The sequence below is a fragment of the Calonectris borealis genome, chromosome 1 (assembly GCF_964195595.1).
Source record: "Calonectris borealis chromosome 1, bCalBor7.hap1.2, whole genome shotgun sequence".
NCBI lineage: Eukaryota > Metazoa > Chordata > Aves > Procellariiformes > Procellariidae > Calonectris > Calonectris borealis.
Window position 1 is genome coordinate 198694979 of NC_134312.1, and position 24287 is coordinate 198719265.

Consider the following 24287-nt stretch of genomic DNA (forward strand, 5'->3'; position numbering starts at 1 on the left):
CATCCCGCACGGAGCCGCATGACCCACCGTGGAGAGCCCCACGGGGAGCCCTTGGCCAGGGCTGCAGGGTGGGTGAAGTGGCCACAGAAATGTTTCCATCCCTTCTTGCAGCCATATAAGGCTAAAAATGTATTTATGGGCCACGCAGCAGGTTTAGAAGTGTGGCTGTGATTTTTTAGTCTTCAGATTTTAGGCTCTTGCATTATAAAGAAAAGGGGAAGACCGGCTCTCCTATGGAACAAACGCACGTTCACCTGAGGGCCGCCGTGCCCATCCTGGTCCCTGGTCCGAGCCCACCCCGGGGCTGCCATGGCGCAGTGCTACGCAGCAGCACCCCACCGGGGTTTTCCAGTTACTGTGTTACACGTGGGACTATTCCTTCTGAGTTGCAATCAAATAGACCCTGTGTCTCAACTAGCACTGTAGCCTATAAAAAGTGAATAAATGCATCTTTCCTCACCACCACTCGTGCTTGCTCACAGTTTATCAGCAACAGTTTCCACGTTCTCTTTCCCTATGCCATCCATAGTCACCACGGGCAGCAGAAAAAACCCTGCCCCTCTCGACCAAGGGAAAAAAAACTGCCCGGGGGAAAAAAAAAAACCAACATAAAAATATGAGAAAAAGCTTTGACACAAGCTATTGGCCTCTCCTGCTGTGAAGTGCTCGTCACTTCAGCACATCTGCTCTAAGCTGTGACTGACCCCTCCTCCCCTGCCAGCTTTCTGCTCCCAGCCTGGACACCAGGAAGCCGTGGCATTTCGGGACGTGCCATGTACAGACTGACCAAGCGTTCAGCCATGTCAGTTGTTGTTTTTACTGTTACTCTTTAAAAACACAGCCAAAAATCCTAACTTTGCTTTTTGCCAGGGTCTGGAGAACTGGGCTGGTCAGATGTGCTCTTGTAGATAAAAAGTAAAGCATTAACTGAAGGAAAAAAAACTGTAACAAAGCAAACAAAACCAAAGTCACACCATAAAGTATTTATTAAGAAACAAAGGGGGCTTTTTTTCCATTTGTAAGAAACACTTTAAAGCAAGTTCCCTTTCAGAGATTTAAAAGCTATACGAAATGGTAACATTGGTTTTACATTATTGTACATGACATAAAAAAACCCACCACATCTCACAAACTTCCTTTTATTACAACTCAGGTTTCTCTGCCTTCAGTTGTAAATTGATTTCTACAGACTTAAATTTAACTTAATTCTTTTTTTTTAAACAAGTAAACAATATACAAAGAGATTCACCTGAATTTCATAGGTCAGAGGAGCAAGGCAGGCAGCGTGCGCTGGCGGGGGGCCGAGAGCTGACTTGGTTCACAGTTGGGAAAGACGATGGCCTTGTCGTCTGGCCACGCAGTAACAGGCCGGGTCTCACCTGGGGCCAAGCACCTCCAGCTCCTGCCGAAGCCACCAGCAGCTGGAGGCATCCGAGCCCCCGCGCCTGATGCCAACTCAGCTCTGGAGGGTCAGCGTGACCAAGCTGCAATGTGGGCAGGTAGAACCCTAAATCCCCACGAGACCCGAGTGCACGTTGGGTCCTTCAGAAGCCTGGCAGCACCCAGCTCTGGTGCACCTACTGCCTTTAAAGATCGCCCGAGCACCCAGCTGTGCGGGCAGAGCACAGCAGTCACCCCACGCCTCCAGCAGCCGGTCGCTGCCTTGCCAAAGCCGCCCAGCCGGGCTGGAGGGGAAGCCGGGTCTCGTAAGCCAATCCTTCTGTCCAGGTCCCACACGCTGAATGGGCGATCGCAGCCAGGAACAGCAGAGCTGGGATAAATTACCTATTCATTTTCCTATGTCAGTGGTCAAACCATTTCTGCCCGCTGCAGATTGCCTGTGTGTGGCATGTTTACGAGTAAACCATTGGATTTGGCAATGCTTCCGCACATATGCGTAATTTAAAAACAGACATACAAAAAATAGTAGTATCACAGTTATTGCTACATACTGATACAGTATCAGACAATAAGAAACCTTTTATCAGCTCTGGTCTGTAATTGCCTGGTTTTGGTACATGCCCTCAGTCCTCTGTTGCGGTATTTTGGCTGAAGAAGAAATGGATGGAAATGCAGAGATTACACTTTTTAAGAGACAAAACCAGCCTTAAATAGTTTGTTGCATCCAGGGTGATATATTACAATTAGCACGGTCTGATTATTCCCAGCACGCTGTTGCCTCTTCAACCTGGAGAGGTGTTTTTCCCCAGACGGAGCCAGCAGCTCCAGCACAAAGTGCCCCCCCGGCATCCCGCCTCCTCCCTGACCCCCGTGGCATCACGCGGAGCCGCAAGCACCTTCATCCTTCGGTTGGGTCTTTTGCCTTGTTTTTAAATACAGCTGTGCCTTCCTACTCCTCCGCCCCACGGGTAAAGAAGAAAAGGGGACGGGTTTCAGACCTCCGCCAGCCCCTCCGTGCCCAGGTCGGGGCAGCTTTGCGTGACCCCCGGGGAGCAGGGCTGGGGACTCGGAGCGAGCTGGCGGGGGGACGAAGCCCGTTTTCCTATGGTCAGACTCGACTGCAAGCAGGGTTTGGGTCTGACAACTTCGTGCGCATTCACACGGGTTTACTGTTTCATGGGAAGTGAGGATAAATCAGGCGTGTTTGGAGTCACAGTCCGACCTTTCTCTGAAAGGCAGTGTCAGCTCAGACGCTGCTAGCTGTACCAACAGCTTTGCTGAGCGTCAGGAAGAGCAAGCACCTCGTACCCTGTTTTTAGTAAAAAGTTCACAAAGATGAAGTCTGTGCAAACCACTCCTGGGTCCTGATCTTGAGGCAAATCCAAATCAAGACGGGTTTCAAGTGCACTGGAAGGAAGAGCCGAATAATTCACACTCTTCTGATTCCTACGTAAATACCAGGGACGAGGAAAATTGGTTCTTGCAAGACTAAGCCTTTTGTGGCATTTCCCCCCGAACTGGGGTGCGTAAGAAACCATAGGGGCTGGTACCAGCAAACGGCACGCAGGGATTGCACTGTTCGGCTCTCAGTTGTGATTGTCTGTAAAGCAACGGGAAATGTCATTAAGGAGCTGGGAGAGGAGAAAAGAGGTTTCTTAAGTACTGTGGTCTTGTACAGTGTAACAAAACTGTTTCTACGAATTAATTAGGTAAATACTTCTGACCATGTCATACCTGAAGGGCACTTAATGGCTCCGGCATTTATCTCGCAAGTACAGTGATCTGAAATACATATGCATTTTCAGCGTAATCCTTCGCCACTGTAAATCATGCACTGGAATGAGAGCGTATCTGGCAACGTTAATTCAGAGATATCATCCTACAGTTTCTGGCAATGGACCCTGATGAAAATAAATGGTTTATAAACACTGTCTGACATGCATGAGCCTTTCAGAATTATTTACAAGTGATGTTGTGGGAGCTTCATTCCAAGGAAGTATTTCTCCTCTGTTCAGTTTAGATATTAAAATCTGCCGGGTGGGGAGGGGGAGGAAGGCGTCAGGGCTACACAGTCACAGCTGGGTACATCTTCTGTTCGCTGTTGGCGTGCGGGTAGGGAGACTGGATCTGCCTGTAGCCGCTCTGCAAACCGTCGAGGAAGGGGGGCACCGGGGTCAGCGGCATCGAGTCGTGCTGCACCGCGTAGCCCACGTACTGGGGGTGCAGGTACTGCCCCTGGTGCGGCACGATCTGGGTAGCCTGCTGGCAGTTCAGCACCGAGAAGTTCGTCGGCATGTTGACGTATACGTTATTCATGGTCCCTTCTGGCAAACAGCAGTTGGTCTGGGACCTGGTCGGGGGGGCTCTGGCCCCCGAGTTGGCGCTGGAGCTGGAGCTGGCGGCGGTGCTCGACTGGCGGGAAGAGGAGCCCCGGGAGGTGCTGGCACTTGGGATCATGGGGATCGTCTCCATCAGGCGGGTGCCCCCAGGGGCTCGGCTCTGCTGGGGCTCCTGCTTGGGCCGCAGGCATCTGCAGCAGCAAGCCGCCACCAGCGACCCCAAAATGATGAAGGCGACAAATACAGATCCGACGATAAGGAACGGCACGTAGATGGGCACTGCAACAGCAAGGAAAACATCGTCACTGGGGGACAAGGACAAACCTCAGCAGCTCCAGCAGAAGGTCCCATTCCCCCCCCCAAGTCGAGCCCACCTCCTCCCAGCGCAGGTCAATGAAGGGTGAGCACGAAAAGCCGTATGTGCAGCCGAGTATTTTGCACAGGGAGGATGAAAAGGGCTGCTGAAACCCAGGGCTGGAGTTTCCAAAAGCAGCTTTAAAGTTATTAGCAGGGAGGAAAGCCCACAGCTCACGCCTCGGGGGAGGATGGCTCGCTCCCGTTGACAGTGGTCTAGTCCACATCAACCACCGCTCCACATCTCACCCAGATCTTGTCTCCAGTACGCCCCGCTAGAAAAATCAGGCAAGAGAACGCTGGGTTTGATAGGGAGATACTTTGGGGGCAGGATCCCTGCTCAGGGCTCAGGAGCACAGGGTGCTCAAACCCCGATGCTGCATCGCATCCCACCCCATCGCCAGCCCTCTCCAGCCGCTGCCACCCCTCGGGGCAGGGGGACAGCCAGGTAGCACCCGGGCAGCAGTCGCAGGGGCTCTGCCACCCTGCAGCCCCGGGGATGAGCATCCGGCCGCTCTGCGCTTCAGCCCTGTGTTTGGGGAGAAACCACGGGGCGGGCCGTGGGGCGACAGCACCGTGCTCCAAAGCTTCGCTACCAGCATCCCTCCTTGCGAGGCTGAAAGAAGGCTCCTGCTCCTCAGGGCAGGAGGAGTGAGGGTGGGCGAGAGGTGGGAGCAGAAAGTACAGCAGTGGGGTCAGGAGCCCGACAAGGCGGATGGCGAACACCATCCTTGAAAGGACCTGGGCTCTGGTCGTTCTGCACTCCCGGGAAAAAAGCTGTTTTCTCTGCCTCAGTAAGAAATTTGCACGGATATATCCAGGAATAACAAGGGGAAGGTGCCTCCCCTCAGCGCTTGGAAACGCTCCCAACAACACGTCTGGGCTTCATCATTTCCACCGAAACCCGGCAGCCCCGAGACGCGGGCAGGGCTGCGGACCCCTGCCTGACCCTGCCTGACCGGCGCTAACGCAGCCGCTGCTAACGACGCGCCCTGGGCACAGGGGCGGGGGACGCGGCTGCCCCCCCTGCGAGTTAACCAGTGCCGGCGCAGGGCGCCGGCTCCCAAAGCTGCTGAGCAGTAAATATTAATGGAAAAATGCCGCCTTCTCCAAACTGCAAAGGGAGGTATCTGTCCGCTCAAGTCAGAACGCCACCTTGCACATCTGATTATGTGGAGCGAGTTATTAAACAAAAGGCCACATTTCTCCCACTTCTTCCATAATTTTAGCACTTTTTAAACAAAAGGCTTGCAAAAAATTCTCTCTATTTCTGCACTTGGCGATACAGTATCTCTTGAGCAGGTGCACGCACTTGCCACAGATTCTAACACACAAGTTTTCCGAGAGTAAATCTGTCCTAATTATAACATCACTTCAGGCAACTTTTGGTGCGTTCAGCGTGTGGAGATGGCAGCAAGGGTGCTGGGAAGCCACTGAGGCTTTTTTTAAACAGCAGTAGGAAGTCTTGAGTTTATCCTTGAAATTCAATCTTGTAAAAACCAGTCCCAAGCAGGGGTATCTGAGCTGGGAGAACATATACAATTAGAGCGGGGACCAGCCAGAAGTCATTTTGAAATGTCATGTTACTTTTTTTTCCACTCATAGGGGTTGTTTCATTTTTTTCTTCCCTTTCCACTTGGGACCATAAACAGGGCTGAGGAGCCGATTCAGAGCGGTGGCGGAGCCGCACACGACAAACAGCTTGTCCAAGGCTGTCGGAAAGCGGTGTCACCTACTTCTAAAGACGACAGGGCTGGACTTTCAAATAACAGGAAGGGAAAAAGCAGCATCTAAGCGTGGGTACTTTTCCCCCTTTAACAGCTGCAGAAGGGCTCGGCTGGCCCCACCTCCATTCATTTCGCCCCACGACTCGTCGCTGAAGGGAACCGGCGACAAGGGGAAGGAGCGGGCGAGAAGTTTGCCGCAAACCCGCGGCGGCTCCCCCGGAGCCACGGGGGACCCCCGGGGCCGGGGCCGTGCCGGGGCCGCCTCACCTGCCGCGCCGTCGGGGCCGTCCTTGCCGGGGCGGCCCGGCTCGCCGCCGCCCTGCCGCCGGTCGTTGTCGCAGGCGCCCTGGTCGAGGCGCGCCTCGGCGCTGGAGCAGCAGTAGCGGAGGGCGCAGCTGCCGCAGCAGATGGTGGCGTCGCCGCCGTCGAAGCGCTCCGGGCACTGGAAGCCGTCCCGCCAGCCGCCCTGCCCGTCCAGCCAGCCGTGGCAGTACTCGCCGCTGGCCGCGGCCCCCGCCGGCAGCAGCCAGCCCAGCGCGGCCAGCAGCAGCCAGCAGCGCCCGCCCCGCATGGCGCCGCCGAGCGGGCGGCGGGCGGGCGGGGGGCCGGTCAGAGCCCCCCCGCGCCGGGGCAGCGCCGCCCGGCCTCCCGGGGCATGCAGCCGCCGCGCTGCGGGGAGTCTCGCCGCGGGTCCTGCCGTCGCCGCATGCCCGGGGCCGGCCCGCGGGGTGCGGAGCCGCCGCCGGGAAGGACTGGCCGGGCGGCGCGGGGAGGGGGGGCGCGGGCGGGCGGCCCGCTACTCGCTACTCCCTCCCCGCCGCCGCACCGCGACGGCCCGGCCTGCGCCCTGCGCCGCGCCCATGGGCGAAGGCAGGCGGGTGCGGTTGCAATCCCCCGCCCGCCCGGGGGGCGCGGAGCCGCCGCGGTGCGCCCCGTCCGGCGCCGCGCCCGGCACCGCCGCTGGGGGCGGGGGGCGCCGCGCCCCGCCCTTATAGGCAGCGGCGGCGGCCCAGCGCGCATGCGCCCGCCCCGCCCCGACGGGGCGGCCCCGCGCCCCTGCCCGCCACGGGGAGGGGGCCGCGGAGCGGGCGGCGGTCGGGAGCGGCGGCATCACCGCCCGCGGGGACCCTCCTCCCCGGCGGTCCGCCGGGCGCTACGACCGAAGGCAATCCCGCCTCCAGCCCCCAAAAAAGCAGCCCCGGGGAGCGGCAGCCAGGCCCCGCTGCGGCCGCGGTGCGGGTCACACGCTGCCGCTCCGAATGCACGCGGTATTTTTGCCTCCCGACTGCTTCGCCGGCAGCGGCGGCGCGAGGAAGGGCGCAGGGATGCTCTGTCGAACACGCCCGAGCTGCTGAAGTGCCAGTAAAGTTTGACTTTATGGAGAGATTAAAAACAACTCGCATATTACCAACCAGAGCTTTTGCTTACAAGACATCAAGTAAAAAATACTTCTTTCAATAAAAAGGCAGAAAACGGGATGGCTCTGATAACTGTAGCTCTTTTAAATCCTGCTGCCATGTCATTTCACTGCAAGGAAGGTGGCTGCAAAATTAGATTTATTTGTCTCATTCTTTCAAGCTTTTCGTCTTCAATCAAATTATTGCCTTTCACTAGTAACATACCAGTCCTTCCCCCTCCATTTTCATCTCTCTCTTTTGTTCTCACTCCTTTCAGCCGCTCCTAGACAGCTGCAGGCTTTCACAGAGGTATTAGTCTGGACCAGCAGATTCTGGTCAAATTACAGCCCAGGTAATTGCATTTTGCCCCCTCAGCTTCGCTGCTGCTCCCAGCGAGTTATTTCCCAGCTGTGTCCCCTTCCCAGCTCAGCCCGCAGCCAAGCCACGCCACTGCAAGGGCAGGGTGCAGAGGTGGTTCCCACACATCTCGTGCCTTACCCCAGAGAGGATTAGTAACCCAGAGCAGCCAACCTTTGGAAAAGCTTGTAGCTATCAAGATGAAAAGCGGGATTGCAGTGGGACAGGTTCTGCGTCGCCCGTATCAACCCAGCTGGACGGACGAGAAGAAACTTGCAGGGATTCGAATGATGGAGTTTGAGATTCTCCATCTCAAAACCTGATTAGCAGTTACCAGAGCTGTCAGCTCTAGCACGTTCTGTTTGGGGTCAGGAGCACACCACAGACAGTCGTGACCAATGACAGATTTAATGCAATCGGCCCGCATCGCCCAGAGCACCCATTGCCCAAGGCACCCCCGTGCTGTGGGTCAGCATCGAGGCACGGGCAAGGGAAGGGGCTCGTCTGGGGAAGGAGTCAAAACCATGAGCGCCCGTCAGTGACCTGTCGAGGTGTCTGGCAGCCCCGAGTGACAGCAGGGCAGCTGTTAAACACCTTCATTCACAGAGGTCTTCCTACAAGGTCATTTTCTTTAAATCTGGGTTGGACTGACATTTTCATAATAAGAAAAGCAGCTTCTTGATTCTTTTATACATGGCAAGCAAAATACTTTCCCAGCCCCATCCTTCGAGTCGATGGTTCCGCTGATAGTGGAAGGTGGATCTCTTCCAATAGCAATAACAGCCTATTAGAAGATAGTCTACTTTTTATTTATCTAGCACATATGTATTCCCAGTTAGGAGCCTTGATCACAACAAAATACCAGCACCAGATCCCTTGCAGAGATTATCTGGAACAGGTACTTTATATATTCAAGAATTTGCCTTGACTTGTCTGGGTAAAACCAGAGATAACAGCACACCTTACTATGCTTTCGTAAAACTTAGAACATTTTGCACTTTGCAAAGTGCTTTAGAATGTAGTTAGCGATAGAGTAATTAGCAAAGATTTTTTTCTAGCTGTCTTTACAAGCTGATCAGGTAAAATTTGTATTAATTAAAATTTATAGCACAAAAAAAACCCCACCACACCCAAAAAACAGAAGTAGCTGCTCTGCAACTTTTTTACTTCCTTTCTTGTGTCTAGCAATTTCATAACACTAACTCGATCCTTTTCGATGTAAATTAAACCCATTACTAAGGCCGCCACATTCCATTTCCCATCAAACTAAGCATCTTGCAGCTTTTAACATATACATTAGAGTGGGCAAAGATTTTTAAAGCCTAGAGATATTAATAACGATCACATAGTCTATACATCTCTATTATCTGCTTCAATTTTATTTTATTTTTTCGAAAAGTATCCGAGCTTCTACTACTACCAGTTGTAGTTTTCTGAGGCCTTTGGCTTAGTAGAAATGTTCTTTGCCATTCTCAAGCCAAAAGCATGATCGCAGGAAAGCAAATACCACGTTTTGTTTCACAGTCAGCTGAAGAACCCACATGCTGTTCTGTGTTACCTGCGAAATCTTCTCATTTAGAGCAGGGAAAATAAGATTTGTTAAAATTACTTTTGTTAGTTGTCTGAAACTGATAAAGTGCATTTTCCGTATCATTTTTAACACTCTGAACTGCAAACTGCCTGTGCAGCAGCATAGGGAATAAGTACATTTACAGCACGTTACAGCTTTTATGGGACCCAGTGTCCAGCCGTCGCGCTGGCCGAGCGAGCGCGATGCCGGCACGCCTGCGTGCCCGGGCACAGAGCTGCGACGCAGCCCCTGCGCAGGTGCCGGAGCGGGACGCTGATCCTTGCAGGCAAAGCTGCTGCTGGGTAATCGCCACCGGGTGCCCAAGTGACTGTTAGCTGGTTTACTACTACAGTCCCTCTACAGATGGGATTTTTTTAAAAAGCCTTTATGGGCCTTCAGAACACGGTGCTTTGCTTTCCTTTCGTTTGCAGGCCTCATTTGCTAAAGCTCCTTGCAAATACAACTGCTTCCATGTTAAATGAACAAAGAAATAGGAACAAATGAGATCAGAAATAGGAAAGGCATGAACAGAGGGATAATGCAAAAGCATGTCTTTTGTCCTTAACCGCTCCCAGTTCAAAGGGGGAAAACCAAGGACACCCCGCCTTGTGTCTGAGCTGCTGAACCGGTCACAGCGAGGTACCGCAAACATTTGTCGGGGCTGGCTGTGCCAGCGCGCGTTGGGCAGGAAGGGAAGAAGAGAAAGGACAAATCAGAGGAAGCTGCAACAATAATAAGTAAGAAACAACAGTCCCTCTCCCTCCCCCTCGGGTGTCCCTCTTACAAATTCTCCAAGATAAAGCAGGAACACAGACCTGTCACCTTCTTCTGTATCTCTGTCTATTTTGGTTGGAACCTTTTTACAGTTAGGAAAAGGAAAACCCTGCGACGCGACGCTGCGAGCTGCCGAGAGTTTCTGTGGGTGTGTAAGCAGCCCTTGCTGTTAGGGATGTTTTGCTTTCCCTATCGTATTTCTAACCCATGCTCTGCAACTTGCCCCATTCCCTTGACGGTAAGAGAGACACAAAACAGGCAGCAACTCCTCTCCCCTTTTCCTTTCGACCCATTGGAGAAACTTTAGACGGTGTATGGATGCTTTCTTCTCTTCCTCTTTGGGATATTCGGTTTCATTCTGGGTAGCCTAGTCAACAGTAAATAGATTTTATCCACTTGGGTACACGTGAGATTACCTGCTTTTCATTGCCCAGCCCTGGATGCCGAACAGGCATTTATGTACCTTTCTCGTTATATTTAGCTAGCGTATCTACCGTTACATCATTACTTTTAAACAATTTTGAAACCTCAACAGAAACCTCGAAAATCTGGATTCAGGAATTACTTTGGCTCTGCAGGTGTGGCCACAATGAGTAAATCAGGATTGCAAGTTAAAACTCATAACCTGAAGTCTTCTCCCACCTTCTCCCAGAGAAAAGCCAGAATTCATCATCACGGTACTATCGTTTAGATCCCTCGGCATGTAAAAGCCAGGCCATGCTTACTGCAAGAGCTGTTTGCAGTTTGTACACTTACATATTGCAGCTTAACGCTTCATCGGTAGAGATTCCTCTTCCTGGTAATATAAAATAATGGAATCAATTCCCGTCTGAAAGCCAAGCTGAGTATGTAGGGGTTTAGCTATTTAAAAAACTGTTTTGTTGTTTGGGTTTTTTTTAAACTTATAAACAAATCACCGTGGAGTCAGAAGTCCCTGCATCTTGTACATTTATCCCAGCAAAGTCGCTTCTCAGGTAAAACCGTATTTCCCCGCTGATAAAGCGATGCCTTGCTGCCCCCATGTGAAGTTAGTGGGAAGGGTAGCGTTACTGAAACACCATCGCTATGGTTTTTGTACAGAGAACTGTTGTAAGCAAGAGTGCAGTCCTTGCTGACAGGTCATACTACTGTAATTCCCAAAGTGAGGATAGTTACCAGAACATAGGAGCTTAACTTAGCAGGGTTTCCTTCTCTGCCTGCCCTGGTTATTAGCTATCTTTTACACTAGCGTAGCAATACCTATGGTAAGTATTATTTAAACACCATCCGTATATTTAAAAGCCCAAACTGCTACTCTGATTGTGGTATTACTTGCATAAGCCGGACTTTTTTTTATTTCTGCTTGGGGAACATATTTAATATCTACATTTTAAAATACACGTGTATTCATAACAGAATGGCTTTCTTTTATTGGCTCTCATTTCCTGGAAAATAATTAGAACAAGATGACCCAAGAAAAAATACTCACAGAAAGAGTCAAAGGACTGTAAAAATAACTTTGACTGAAATGATACGAAGTTAGCACACTCCTCGAGGGCTGGGCTGTCAATCTGCAGTGGCTGCACCGGCACCAAGCACATCGCTAGGCAAAGCTCGGCTTCTGCTACCAGCGCTCGCTGTGCCGGCGTGCACAGCAGGGACAGCGGCCATCAGCGCTGGCACCACATTATCACAGCCGATGCAGACACCTCCAGTATCGCACGGCTGGCTCCGAAATGCACCGCTGTCTCGATAACGGGGCTAAGGGATGCAACGCTGAGGGGAGCCAGGTGATCGGGTAACAGTATCTGTAGGTGCTCGGGCACATCTCCCTCCAAATTCATGAGGGCAACGTTGCAGCAAGTTAAGAAGGAGTTTTTCTCAGAAAACATCCCCCAGTTTCAATACTGAGCCCTGTCGGACCGGGGCTTTAGGGAGTTTGTTAGCATTGTCCGACTACTTGGCTGCGATCAATACAACTGTGCCGCTCTTCTCCCAGGAGTGTTAGTACATTGACTTTTGGAGCTCCCACTTACTGCAGACCCAACAGATGATTGCCGTTACAGTAGAAAAGACACAAAGCTGATGTGCACATCTTCAGATTGAAAGGGTGCTGTTTCCTAATCGAGTTGTTATTTCTGCTGTAACCAACCACTTGAGCCACTAGCAAAAAAGAAAGAATTTTAGCTTTGTTTCCCCTCCTCAGACAAGAAGAGAGAAAGAATACTTATTATGGACTAAATCCATCTTTCCACAGCCTGCCCTCCCAGTACGACTGGCCAATTTGACAAGGCATCATTATTATAAAGTTATTTCAACTGAAAAAAGAAAAACCCCAAAGTACAGGAATTTTCCACATTCACACTCCAATTTATGCTGCACAGAGCATAAATTTATCAAACGTAGGAAGAGAAACAGAATTTTACTATTGCTCACCACCTAATGCCAGAGCGCAAGGCAAGGATTTAGACACAATACAGTGAAAGCAGCATCACTGTGCAGCTGTAGCCCAGATCGCTGCCTGTACAGTACAGATTAATGAGCTCACACAAGAAAAGGTGCTTCTCCTCTTGGTATGATTCAACGGGACTTAAACTACAACTTAATTTGCAGTAGGGATTATTAGTGTAGATGAACAAGAAGCAACAACTTGGTGCAGAAAATTAACAAGAATATTTTCTAGATCAGGACATTTTTTTACACTGCTTACAAAAGAAGTAAAAAAGACTGTATCTGCTTGCATCATTGCTATTTTACTTGACATCAATAGCACAGATCAAACACGACTTCCCTTCAAGGTGATATAACCTTGCAATGAGGCTTTAGATTTCAACCCTGCTCCCTCCATTCTCAGGGCTAACTTTAAATGATACATCCACCACTCAGCAAGGGCATCTGTTTTTTAATGTTACTATTTCTGTCGTTGCTGGAATGCTATCACCATCCATCTGTCAGAGCCCACAATCTTATCCAAGTATCCCTTTTGCCCCAGTACTCCTCAGCAGCTCTGAAGCCTGGCAAACCCCATCACCACCACCCTGTGGGTATCACCATGACAGAGCAACAAACAGCAGCTGTGCTGGCTGCTGCGGCACCAGAAATAAAGCGTGGGGAGAGGGGGGTGACACTTCTCAAGTGTAAAGCGACAAATTACTCAGAAAAGCATTTCTAGCAAAATATTGTTACGAATAAAGTATAAATTTAAGGTAATAGGCATTTGCATTAGACCTACATCTGCAGTACAGCGATTCTTGCCCTGCGCAGGGCAATCTGAATGAGCTGCCACAGCCTCCCTGTGGTTCCAGCCACTTCTGCACATCTCCGATACAAGCAGGAGGTTGCTGTTGGCACTGAGAGCATTACCGTGCCTGAAGCCAACATAAACAACGTTAAAAGCCTTCCCTCTTTACTCTCAGAGCACAGCTCAGCATCAACTTCACTTCGCTACCGCCGGACCAAGTAGGAGCTTTGCCCTTGTGGTCTGTACTGCGCAAGCTTAGCTAACAGCCAAAGCAGGTCTCGCCCTCCCAGGGATAAGGCTTGCTTCTAGTTTGGCTGCCGGAGGTATGCAAACACCTGCCTGCTCGTTGAAAGCTATTCTTGTCGCTTAAGCATTACACTGCTACCGTGGGGGTAAGCAATGGCGATGTTAGCTGCAGTGAGTTCCTTCAGACAGCCACCAGTTCCCTTAGCCAGCAGCCAAAATAAAAGGTAAAAGAAAAAAAGACCGTTCCTATTTGAAACCGGTATAATGTGCATTGCCAAGACTCATTTCCTTGGCATTAAGGCTAGCACGTTCCTTTTGCTATCACTTCTGTCGGTTCACTTTGTCCCACCTGATGCTAAATCAGGTAATGCTGCCTTTGGCATTGCTGTTAAGGATAAAGGAGGCAACACGCTGGAGAGCTGTGCCGAGCACAGCTGCACGGAACAACAAAGGCAACACACTGGTAAGATACAGGTATGCTCACCATCACTCCTCCACCCATCTCCAGCAGAGATGGAGAGATGTCCCCACACTACTAAGGACTAGGGCAGAGCTGGTCTAACTGCTCACTGCCATTGCATCCATTTAGCATTTGGGCCCACCCATGCCAAGGCTTTTTTTGAAAGGTGGACTTTTTTCCAGTAAGTACTCCGTTATCACATATACCTTACCTTATCCCTGGATAGAACAACAGCAAAAGCGTTTATGCTCAAAGGTTCTATTCCTTTACATGTATGTTGATAAAGAAATAACGGTAGTCCAGACAGCCAAGAAATGCTAACACTGTTAACAGGATTAGAGGTTCTCGGTGTTTTTTCAGTTTAGAGTAGCTTCTACTTAGGTACTTAACCATGGAGTTAATAGACTAGCTTTAGCTACCCAAGTGTACATAGTCTGTGCGTATTTTTTTCCCCAAGGTTTCACCCAACTGAAAGTCTACTCAAGCTGCCTGTCACAATTTTTTTTCCCCCTGTGAGAACTTACCCCTTCTTCTCTTATTAAGAGTACATGGTATTTTTCAGAATTTCAAGTTGCATATAATAAATAGTTTGATTTTGAATACTTTATTTTGAGTATGGGTCAAGTCTGTGTTTCTTTCCCTTTTTACTACATCGAAGTGTCTGATCAAAACCTCATCATCCTAGCTTGCTTTTGTGACTGGGATCATCACCTCTGAAGCATAACCTGTTACCACAACATGCCACATTAAATACACAGAGCCAGCAAGGGATTTCTTGCCCAGGAGATATACACCAGCCTTTAATCAGAACTGGATTTTGGAAGCAATTACACGACGTTCTAGAAAGCTCCTGTCCTGCTGCTGCCCAAGCACATGCTGTACAGTGACACCTGCATTGAAGAGAAAAGAAAGAGGGAAATCCATCAGTCTGTGAAACATTAGTTGAACAAATAAGTAAAATACCTTTCGCCTGTTCAGCTATTGACCTGTTTAGGACAGGAGCACATACTCCAAGTTTTCCACGCACCTGTTCAACAGAATTGACCTGATATCCCAGTGGGGCAGATCTATACTCAAACAAAAGTAAGATCAACCCAGAAGCTTTTCCAGTTTGTAGAAGCTTCTAAACTTAATCATAACCTGGCCGTAATAAGCTAGAATTGCCTTACTTCTAAAAGGTGAGAAAACAGAAAGCAAACCATTCTTTGGAAAAGTTACCAGTGTTAAAGTAACACGTAGCCTACTCACCTCCTCACTTGGCACTTCAACTGCAGCAATAGGCTATAAAGATTAAATTCCGGAGGCTGAGTAAAAAAGCATTAAGTAATAGACCTCATAACAACAGGAGTCAAATAGATCAGAAGGATCGTTCAAATATTGAAGTTTAACAAAATCCTACTACCTTAAAAAAAAAGTGTAAGAGAATGTGAATGACCTGGAAAAGGAAGGTGACATACTGCATAACAGCTAAGCCTGCAAGGGCTTTGTAATGGCAGTATGTGCCTGGCAGCCTCCTGCCACCTGATGAAAGCAGCATTCTCCAACAGAGCTATTGGAATCCTGATAGGACTCCCTTAATTTTGTATTTTTTTTTTTTAAATTCCTTTGGTTATGGGGTTAATTTATATTTTTTTTCCCCTACAAGTAAAAAAATGTCACTATGTAGAAAATAAAACTGCTACGATCATCTATTTCTACCTAGTAAATGCAACAGTCAACTAATACAAAAAATTATATTACAAGCTCAGTTGATTTGGGACTAGAAAAATACCAGCATATAAATACTCAGCATTGAGTTCAGAAGAAATGATCCCAAACTGAATTAAAACGAGTCGTCCCATTCACAGAAGGAAGCCTTGTGCTCTACATCCCCTCCTCTCTCCCCACACTTCTCCCCCGTCACCACCTCCGTCCTTTTAAGTAACCTACCTGTCCGGTTGGGCGGAGGTTGCATGTTATAGCTGGGTTGAAGCTCCACGGGCACCGTCGCAGCGGGTAACCGCTGCCTCCCAGAGCTGCTGTGGGCATCAACTCGGTGTCAGTCCCCTCCCTAAGCCCAACTGTTGATTTTCATGAGAAGTTGTACAAATCTACTACTGTGATGCTTTAACCGTCCATCAGTGTCCGGAGATACTAGCCAAAGCATTGAGAGGGAAGAGGGAAACAGCCTAACAGCACAATGCCAGCAATTAGTCCAAAACCTGCATAATTTATTGCTGGAAATTTTTGCACATAGCCAGTTCTTTGTTGCTATAAACTTGAACAAGAGTTTTAGGGAAACAAACTTTTATAGAGCATAAGGCATTTACAGTACAGATGGATTTTTCTATACAGTTACTCTTAATTTCTCATTAAGAACCTACAAGGTGCTTCTTTCATATCTTCTGCCAAGACATTCCGGGTATTAGAACCAATAATGCGTGAGAGCCGACATGACTCTTTTTTTCCAGTCCGCTACTCATGTTAATAGTAGAAATAATCCAAAGAATTACCACTGATGTCAAAGAGGTTAAAAAAGGCCTCTAAACCTGTATTCCTGAACTTTATTTTCATTTAAAAAATGATGCTATAAAAGCAATCGAGGTTCAAAATGCAGTTGTTATGAATACATAGATGGAGGGGGTATAGCTGGATTTGGATTTCCTGTGGTGAGGAAGATGCATAAACTCCAGCCAGCTCCATCTCATTTCAACCTCCTCTCTCCCAGTCTGCCAGAAAGCAGTAAGTGTGGTAGTATCCGGCTAGCCAGACTTGATTTCATTTCATGGTGTTAAAGTACAGGTCAGCTTCTTAACCTGCTGTGTAGAAAACCAAGCCAAACCTTGAATGTATTTGTATTTTGCACTTTAATTATATTACATGTCTTTAAATTGGAAAAAAAAATAATTTGAAACGGTGTATACAGTGCTGATCCCTGAAAATCATGGCTAAATTCAACTACCCAAGTAATATTCTGCGAATATAATTATTTCAAATCCCATTTTGACTTTAGTTTGTACTCCAGCACGTGATTATTCTATTACATAATCACTTTTTCACTTAAGCTAAATTAAGGACATAACTGTTGACTTAATGTGAAAAGAAAGAGAACACAGGTATCCAGGAGGCTCAGATTGCTTTCGAATTTACAAAGCCATACCTAGTGCTGTGTTACATTACAGCACGATCCAGGTTTCCATAGCGCACTGTGAAGAGATTCTAGACAAACCCATAATACAATACCTCCCCTCACCCCCCCGCTTTCAAATCCAGAGATCAAGGCCCTAACTGCAGCAAGAACAATTTTGCACTATATAAATTCTAGGAAAAACATTTCTACATATTAGCCGATGATGTTTTTGTTTCTCCTATAATATAGGAGAATAACAAGAAATGATCTTTCAAATAGGCAAATATGTATTACAAGGATCACAGCATTATTGTTTTATTGTTTGCACAATGGTAAGTTGCACATATGGACAAACAGTACACACTTAGAATTAGTTTCACAAATTAATACATTACAAGAGAGTCCAGTGGTTTAACATATTAACTATCAAAAAAAGCAATAACAAAGGAATACAAACATTACAGTTTTGACTGCAGCCCAATAAAAGTTTAAAAAAAGGTTGAAATCAAAATAAATTGTAAGCTTTATTTTTCCTAGACATAAAAACCCCCACATTATATCCCTTCCTAAGAGACGGCTCACAAAGATGCAATAACATACAAGTACAAAAGTGAAGAATTCTGTGCTCAGTTTCCCTTAATTTTATCCGATCAAGTGACAAACTGAACATTTGTCAAAGAGCAAATCACTGCTGAATGCAGACATCATTTCCAAAACATACAAAATGGTAATAACACTTTAACAATAGAAAGCAAATGACCTGGTACTAGAAAAAATCTTATGCACTGTAACTGTTTTAGAAAAAAGGTGCTTTTGTGAAAATGATTGTGAATATTCCTTTGATGCATGTTATATACAAAACATCTTCTACATAAAAAGCAACTCGGCTCCAAAGTTCCATGTTCACACTTCAACCTGTATCTTTATTTGCAAAGATTGATCTATTATTTATCTCACATAAGGCAGTACCTCCTTAAGATGTTTTCCCAGCTATTTCTAGCGCACGCCGAATTGGAGATGCAGCACAACAAGCTATGATGTTGTAACATGCAAGATTCATAAACTACTGTTGCAATAGCTTTAACCTTCAAATTACATCATTTTCCTCCTCCATTCCTTAGCAGCAACTTATTGTACTATACCTCGTATTGAAAGCAGATACGCAACTGCTTTTAAGTCAATGCTAGTAGCGCTAACAAGCAGCTAGTGAATCAACTCCTGTTTTGTAACAGCTAATTTGGGTTTTCATTAGAATAGCATAACCTATCTCCCCCAATTGCAGGGAAAAGCTCATCCAGCCCAACAACTCTCTGCTTCCACACAGACCTTGTGGCATCCTGAGCTTTCAGCTGAAATCCTGCAACGCCCTACTGTTCAACTCAGGAGAAAAAACAAAACCAAACAGTTTGGGAACGTTGCCTATAAAACGTCCGTGTCAAAATCTCAGACTCTTCTTTAGAGTTGGCTGCTAAATGGGTCAAGAAAAAGGTTTAAAAAAAATCCAGCTACTAACCACTATTTACCAAATTTTTCGAAATAGTAAACATTGTATTTCAGCTGGTCTTAAACAACAAAACACAAGAAGCAATGATGACATAGCCCGGGACCCACTATTTGAAACTCCTAGGAACATCAAGATATGGGACCACGGGGCAACACGGAGAAACAGCACACACAAAGAAAAGGAGACCTGTCTATGGGGCAAGGTTTGCACATCTGTATTTTATACATATATATATATACACATACATACACACAGATGTGTGCAGTGTATTGTATATATTTACATCCATATACACAAAAACACCCTGAAGTAGATTTAAAGGCCATATCCAGGAACAGAAGATATGAACTCTAGTATTTGTACTAGAATATATTTTATCTGTACAAAAAACAAATATGCATATATTCATATGGTATAAAGCTTATTAACAAAAAATATTCTGCTACTAACATTAGGTTAAATAGATGGTTTTACAAGATTCTTTAATAATAATGTAGTATAGAACATTTCTAAAACTAGGGCCAAAAATAAAAATACATAAACAGGTTTCTATTCACAAGAAAATAGCTGTTCAATATGATTTCATTTTGTATTTCAGACTAGGGAAAAGTAGCAAAATTTTTATAAATCTCCTGGGATGCAATTTAATTAATGCATCAATCTAGAAAAATAGACTTTTCAGATGAACAAAGTTGATTCACTTCCCCTTCCCTAAAAGGGCTGCCTATCTTTTCCCTCGCTTGTTTCCAGCTGGAGGTTTCTTCAGCTGAAGAAGTTGCCCTCCTGTCCCAAAGCCTGCAGATGCAGGATTAGACACCCCGAACGTCAGGCCAGCTGATGCTGTGATGCCAGGATTGCTGAAGTTAAACCCAGATGTAGTCGAGCTGCCAAAGCCTTATGAGGGAGGGAAAAATATTTTAAAACATAAGTTATATCAGGATTGCAAGTTCATTCTCCTTGGAGTTATGAACAGCAGCCACTTTATTACCATTACTTGTAATACTTCATACTAACATGGATCTACAACAGTATGCCACATTGCTAAGACACTTGGACTTGCTACAACAACTTGGATATTACAGCACTAACACACTCTATCTCAGTGATTGTAAACAATTATGCCCTAAATCACAAGTCTATTATACCATTGTCCATAGAAAAGTGGCACCCAAAAGTCCCACTGAAATTGTACAATAGAAGAAACATAACTCCTCAAGTTTTCAGTCTAAATATGTAATGCGTACGTAGGGTGGGAGGGAAGGAAGAAGTAGAAGTGCACAGTGGCCCACTCGCTTCACTCACAGCAGGTAAACAGCAAAGCTGGAGTCCGAGCTCCCAGCCTGTGCCCTACCTTTGCCTGTCTTTGTAACCTACGTGGCACAGAACATGCCTTAAATGAGAGGCAGAAAAGGCTCAAAATCCTTGCCAAATTCTTGGTATTTAAAAACACCCTTTTTGACTTAAACCAAAAAGCAGCACTGAAAACAAAGCTTTGGAAAAACTGAATGACTAGGTAAGCAAATTGTGCTATTTTAGCTCCTCCACCCTCTTCTATCAAGGTAAACAAATTGAACGTTTGGTTCAGCTATAAAACAAGATCAGTTGAAGAAAATCTGCCTTTTTTTTTTTCAGCAATGGTAACACCAACTCATTTAACTTTCTTTTGTGAATTTATATCAGTTATGCACAATCAACTTGGATAATAATTGAAACTATTAGAGAATGCTAAAAATTTCTCAAATATTAGTTAATAACAAGCAGAACTTCATAACTCTGCTTTTTGCTCTCTCAAGAAACTGAATAAGGTAACCAATCATACAAAATAACAAGTATGACATGAGCAAGTTAAGATTTTAACAAATAGTTTCATACAATTGCACATGGAAACCTGCAGACAATTAGAATATTAAGAAAAAATGGGAGCTCGTTCACAAGCAAAAAAGGGTTTATTCGCAATATCCATTACTTAACATAGTTTTGTTAGTTCTCTAGTAGACAGTTAAAGCAATCCTTTGGTCACATCACTACCTGCAACTCAATACCTAAATATTTTTAGAGCACAGAAATAAAAACCAAACTGGTTGACTCATCAGAATCCCAAAGTAGCTCTCACAAGCCTGATGTTTTCTGCTCTCTCCCTTGTTACTGACACTTTGTATCAAGAATTACTTCAAAACATAACGTGAAACTCTTCCTCCTGCAATGTCTGGACCTGGGTTACACACCGCATAATCTTGTCAAGAAAACCCCCCACTATCTACATTCCAGTAATTGCAGTCCTTCAGCATGCAGTTGCCTGTGCAGAACTCATTGTCAGTGTCATGAGTGTGTAGATCTAGAGTGTGAGTAATGATATTGTTCATTTGGGTCTTGTCTAAATTTTGCGGACTAACTAGTCTCTCATCCTAGGATGTAAGAGGTGAAGCAGAAGCAACTGTTCCCCCATTTTCCTGCTAACTCTGAATCCCAAATAAGATTTTTAGAAGAATAAACTTGTTCTTCATCAGGGAGTCTCATGAATGAAAAAAAATCTTTAATAACCAAAACTGTTCTTGGTAAGTTACCTTTTTACTTCAAGTATGTATCTGAGAGTAACAGGTAAGCATTGCCTCCTATAGAAAACATTATGAATGCCATTCATAATAAAGCTGTATGTGATCTATTCTGTCAGGAGTTCACTTGGCAAGGGTAAAGTGTTCATGAATTACCTCCACCTAGCTGCTTCTAGATGCAGGGATTATTCTGAAGCATGCAGGGAAGGCAGCCTGAGCTATATTTGAGTAAAGTTATAATAGGAAAGAGATGCATAAACTGTGACAGAAGACTGAGAACATGCTTGTTAATGTAGATATAACTTGGAAAGTAATAGCTGTTACATTAGAAGTGCCATTTAGGGCAGCCACAGAAGTGTAGAAAGGCAGAAGGGAAATTAATCTAAATGGCTTTGTCCCATCATGGCAGCATAACAAGGCCATGGTATGAAGTTCTTTTCTTAAAAGTAAACCAAACCCTAAAGCAGAACACTCAAATGAAAAATCTTCAGGAAAAAATCTTGAACAAGGTATATATTCAGTCTTATTCCTGTTGCAAGGAAAGAGAATCGGTCACAGAATAGCTCAGTTCTAGAGGGAAGAGTCACAAAGTCTTGAACCATAGCTACAATGTGATCAACGATTTCTTTGTTGAAATTAGTATTACTTATGTGTAAACAATTATTTTCAGAAAGTAAATGACAACCTGCCCTTCGAGGGCATAGACTTAGCATCTCCCTGAAGGACCTTAGAGTACACTTTATTCATTGGGCTTTTGCATCTCTGCTTCAGTCAGGCCTTTAGATAGGTAAGCCAAACATGAGGTACACACCTCCCCATAACAGTTTTTTTAATTTTAACACTACAGGAATAAACATTGGTTCAGCAGATCTCAAAGGCAATCTATTCCTGCCCTCACCCCCCATGCCACAATAGGTGCTCTAGATCAAAAAGGATTTCCAGCACAGCTTTGACTGATTTACTGTAGCCTCTGTATCTAAAAGCTGCTCATAGTTACACATGGATTATATGCAGGTCCATTTTTCAGCAGTATGAGTATGTCCAGCCATGATCCCACTTGATTATCTCTTATCCTGTGTACTAAGTCTGCTACTCTTCAATAAAAATAAGTCTCCAACACAAATTCTCAACTCAGCTCTTCAAAGAATATTTAGCATCTCAGTTTTCACAACAATAGCGTGTGTGTGTACATACCCCCATCCCCTTAACATTGAATCTATAAATTCAATGCTGAGTTTTTTTCCTTTTCCCATCACTCTGGGAGTGTTAATGCTCTTTACAACATCCCGCTCACATCAGCCTTTTCGGTTGCCATCAAATGAATAAGAGTAGGAATTAATTGGGATTTGATTTAGAGTCAGCTTTCCACAGTGTCTGTGTGTGTTTCAGAGGGAAGTCTGAGACACTTGTTCCACCTTGCAATTGTGTGCGCTAAAGGAATTGAGAGAAGACTGCAATTGCTCTGCTTTTCATCTGCTGACACAGTGGACACAACGACTGCTCCTGGAGTAAGCCCAATTTACTATTAGAAGATGCTTTCAGAGGACTTTCAGAGGACTCAGAATTTTCTCTTCAAACATACCAACTGAAATTGGGAAGAACAGGAATACTACTAGAAACATTTTCAAATCTTTTAAAGCAAATCTAACTCATAAACACTTGACAGAAGCAATTTGGGGATCTATGTTCTTATTTTAGAATGAAAATTAAACTGATGGAAAACATGTGGAGGAGACTTGGAGCATTATCTAAGCAGCCTAGAAGGACAGAGTGACAGAACATCTACTAGACATTAGTTTGGGAAAATACTTAAGCACTCACATCTAAACACAAGCAGTAACAACAGTATATCCCAAAACTCATATTCACCCCATTTTCCTAGCTTGTTCAAAAGAAAAAGATTCAGAAAAAAGATACAACTATCATACGGTAATATAAACCAGAATATTGTTTCAGGATCCTGTAAATGTTATCTAAGAAACAGGACACATTAAAATAAAAAAAAATACATAACCTGGCTAGCCTCAGGCATCATTCAAACCCATTTATACACCCTCAATAAAATTAAACTAAAGATCATATGCAATCCAGAAGCTATACAGCATATGATTTTGAATATAAAAGGTAGAAGTTAATGTGCTTCTGGGCTACCAAATTTTTATGGAGGTTTCTATTCTATAATCCCAGACTAGTTCAGGATTTCATGACCATTTTATTTTATAAGCACAAAATGACAGGAATTGCATTTAATCTTTTATATTCCTGGTTACCACCTTCTGTAGCTGAGACTCTTGAGATAACTGAAAACAATCTTAATTTTATTGGATCCAACTCCCTCACTGCTAAAGAGAGATTGGGGGCATTACCACCATGATAAAGCCTGGTTTGAGGAATACAGCAAAATGACATCTAAATTGTCTCTGCACGCTACCAACGTAGCTAGGACAGACTTCCTATTTACTTTGGTTTGATACCTCATTAGTGGTGGACAACTGATCCATACAACTAGTTTTCTAATTATATTTTTTAATATACTAAAAACTAAATTATGTACTTTGTAACTTAGCAGCTTGAAATGCTGCCATACTATTTATATAAATATTAATAATAGGTAATTTAATATAGGCTCAGGAAAAATAAGCTACAAGATAAAAACGTAAGCAGTGTAAGTTTTCCACTTGTTTCTGATATTAAAAACTAACAAAGCAAAAGAAGGTTCATGCTTAGACACTGCATATTGCAAAATCAGAGATGTTCTATCAAGACTTTACCAGGTGTTACACATTCACGAATGTTACGCAGCCAGCTTAGTGAGCCATTTCCACCTTTTAATACAAAGCTTAAGGTGCTTTACAGGCTTAATTTGACAGCATAAGCCATCACTAACCAAGACAAAAACAAAACGAAATGAAAAGCATGGGAACTAACACAACGCTGGTCCAAACTAGTGTACTGGGCACTTACTAATAAATACCAGCCACTTGCTATGTTTGTATTAACAGCAGTTAAACATTTTTCTTCTAAAAAAGAAACATGCTACCAAAAGCCAATCCCAGGAGACATGATAGTCCTTCCATCTGTCATTAAAGAAAGACTGTAAGACAGACTATAGTAAGCTATTTGCCTCAGAAACAAACTCCTATTTAATAAGTAAATAGAGATGGAAGCTATAGAAGTGACTAAGATTTCAGACGTCTGAGTTAAGGAGCAATTGCATCCATATTTTCATTTTCTCACCAACAGAATTAAACCAAAAAAGTGAAAGGAGTACTGAATA

General features: G+C 45.4%; 2 protein-coding genes across 5 annotated transcripts in view; both read right to left on the minus strand.

The window, feature by feature from the left end:
* Nucleotides 1-968: 968 nt before the first annotated feature.
* SHISA2 (shisa family member 2) lies at nt 969-6392 on the minus strand. Its single transcript, XM_075139903.1, has 2 exons — nt 6089-6392; nt 969-4019 (listed from the first exon to the last, which is right to left on the minus strand). The coding sequence occupies exons 1-2, from the start codon at nt 6390-6392 to the stop codon at nt 3466-3468; spliced, it is 858 nt and encodes a 285-aa protein (XP_074996004.1). The 3' UTR covers nt 969-3465.
* An 8081-nt stretch (nt 6393-14473) lies between these two features.
* The window catches only part of NUP58 (nucleoporin 58), a 40733-nt gene continuing 30919 nt past the window's right edge, over nt 14474-24287 (minus strand). For 2 of the 4 annotated variants that reach the window (XM_075139905.1, XM_075139904.1), the window contains exon 16: nt 17241-19352. In XM_075139905.1, the coding sequence (XP_074996006.1) occupies nt 19183-19352 (170 nt within the window). In that variant the 3' untranslated portion in view covers nt 17241-19182. Of the gene's footprint in view, nt 14736-17240; nt 19353-20244; nt 22596-24287 lie in introns of those variants that run through there. The other 2 variants (XM_075139907.1, XM_075139908.1) reach the window with 2 other exon arrangements.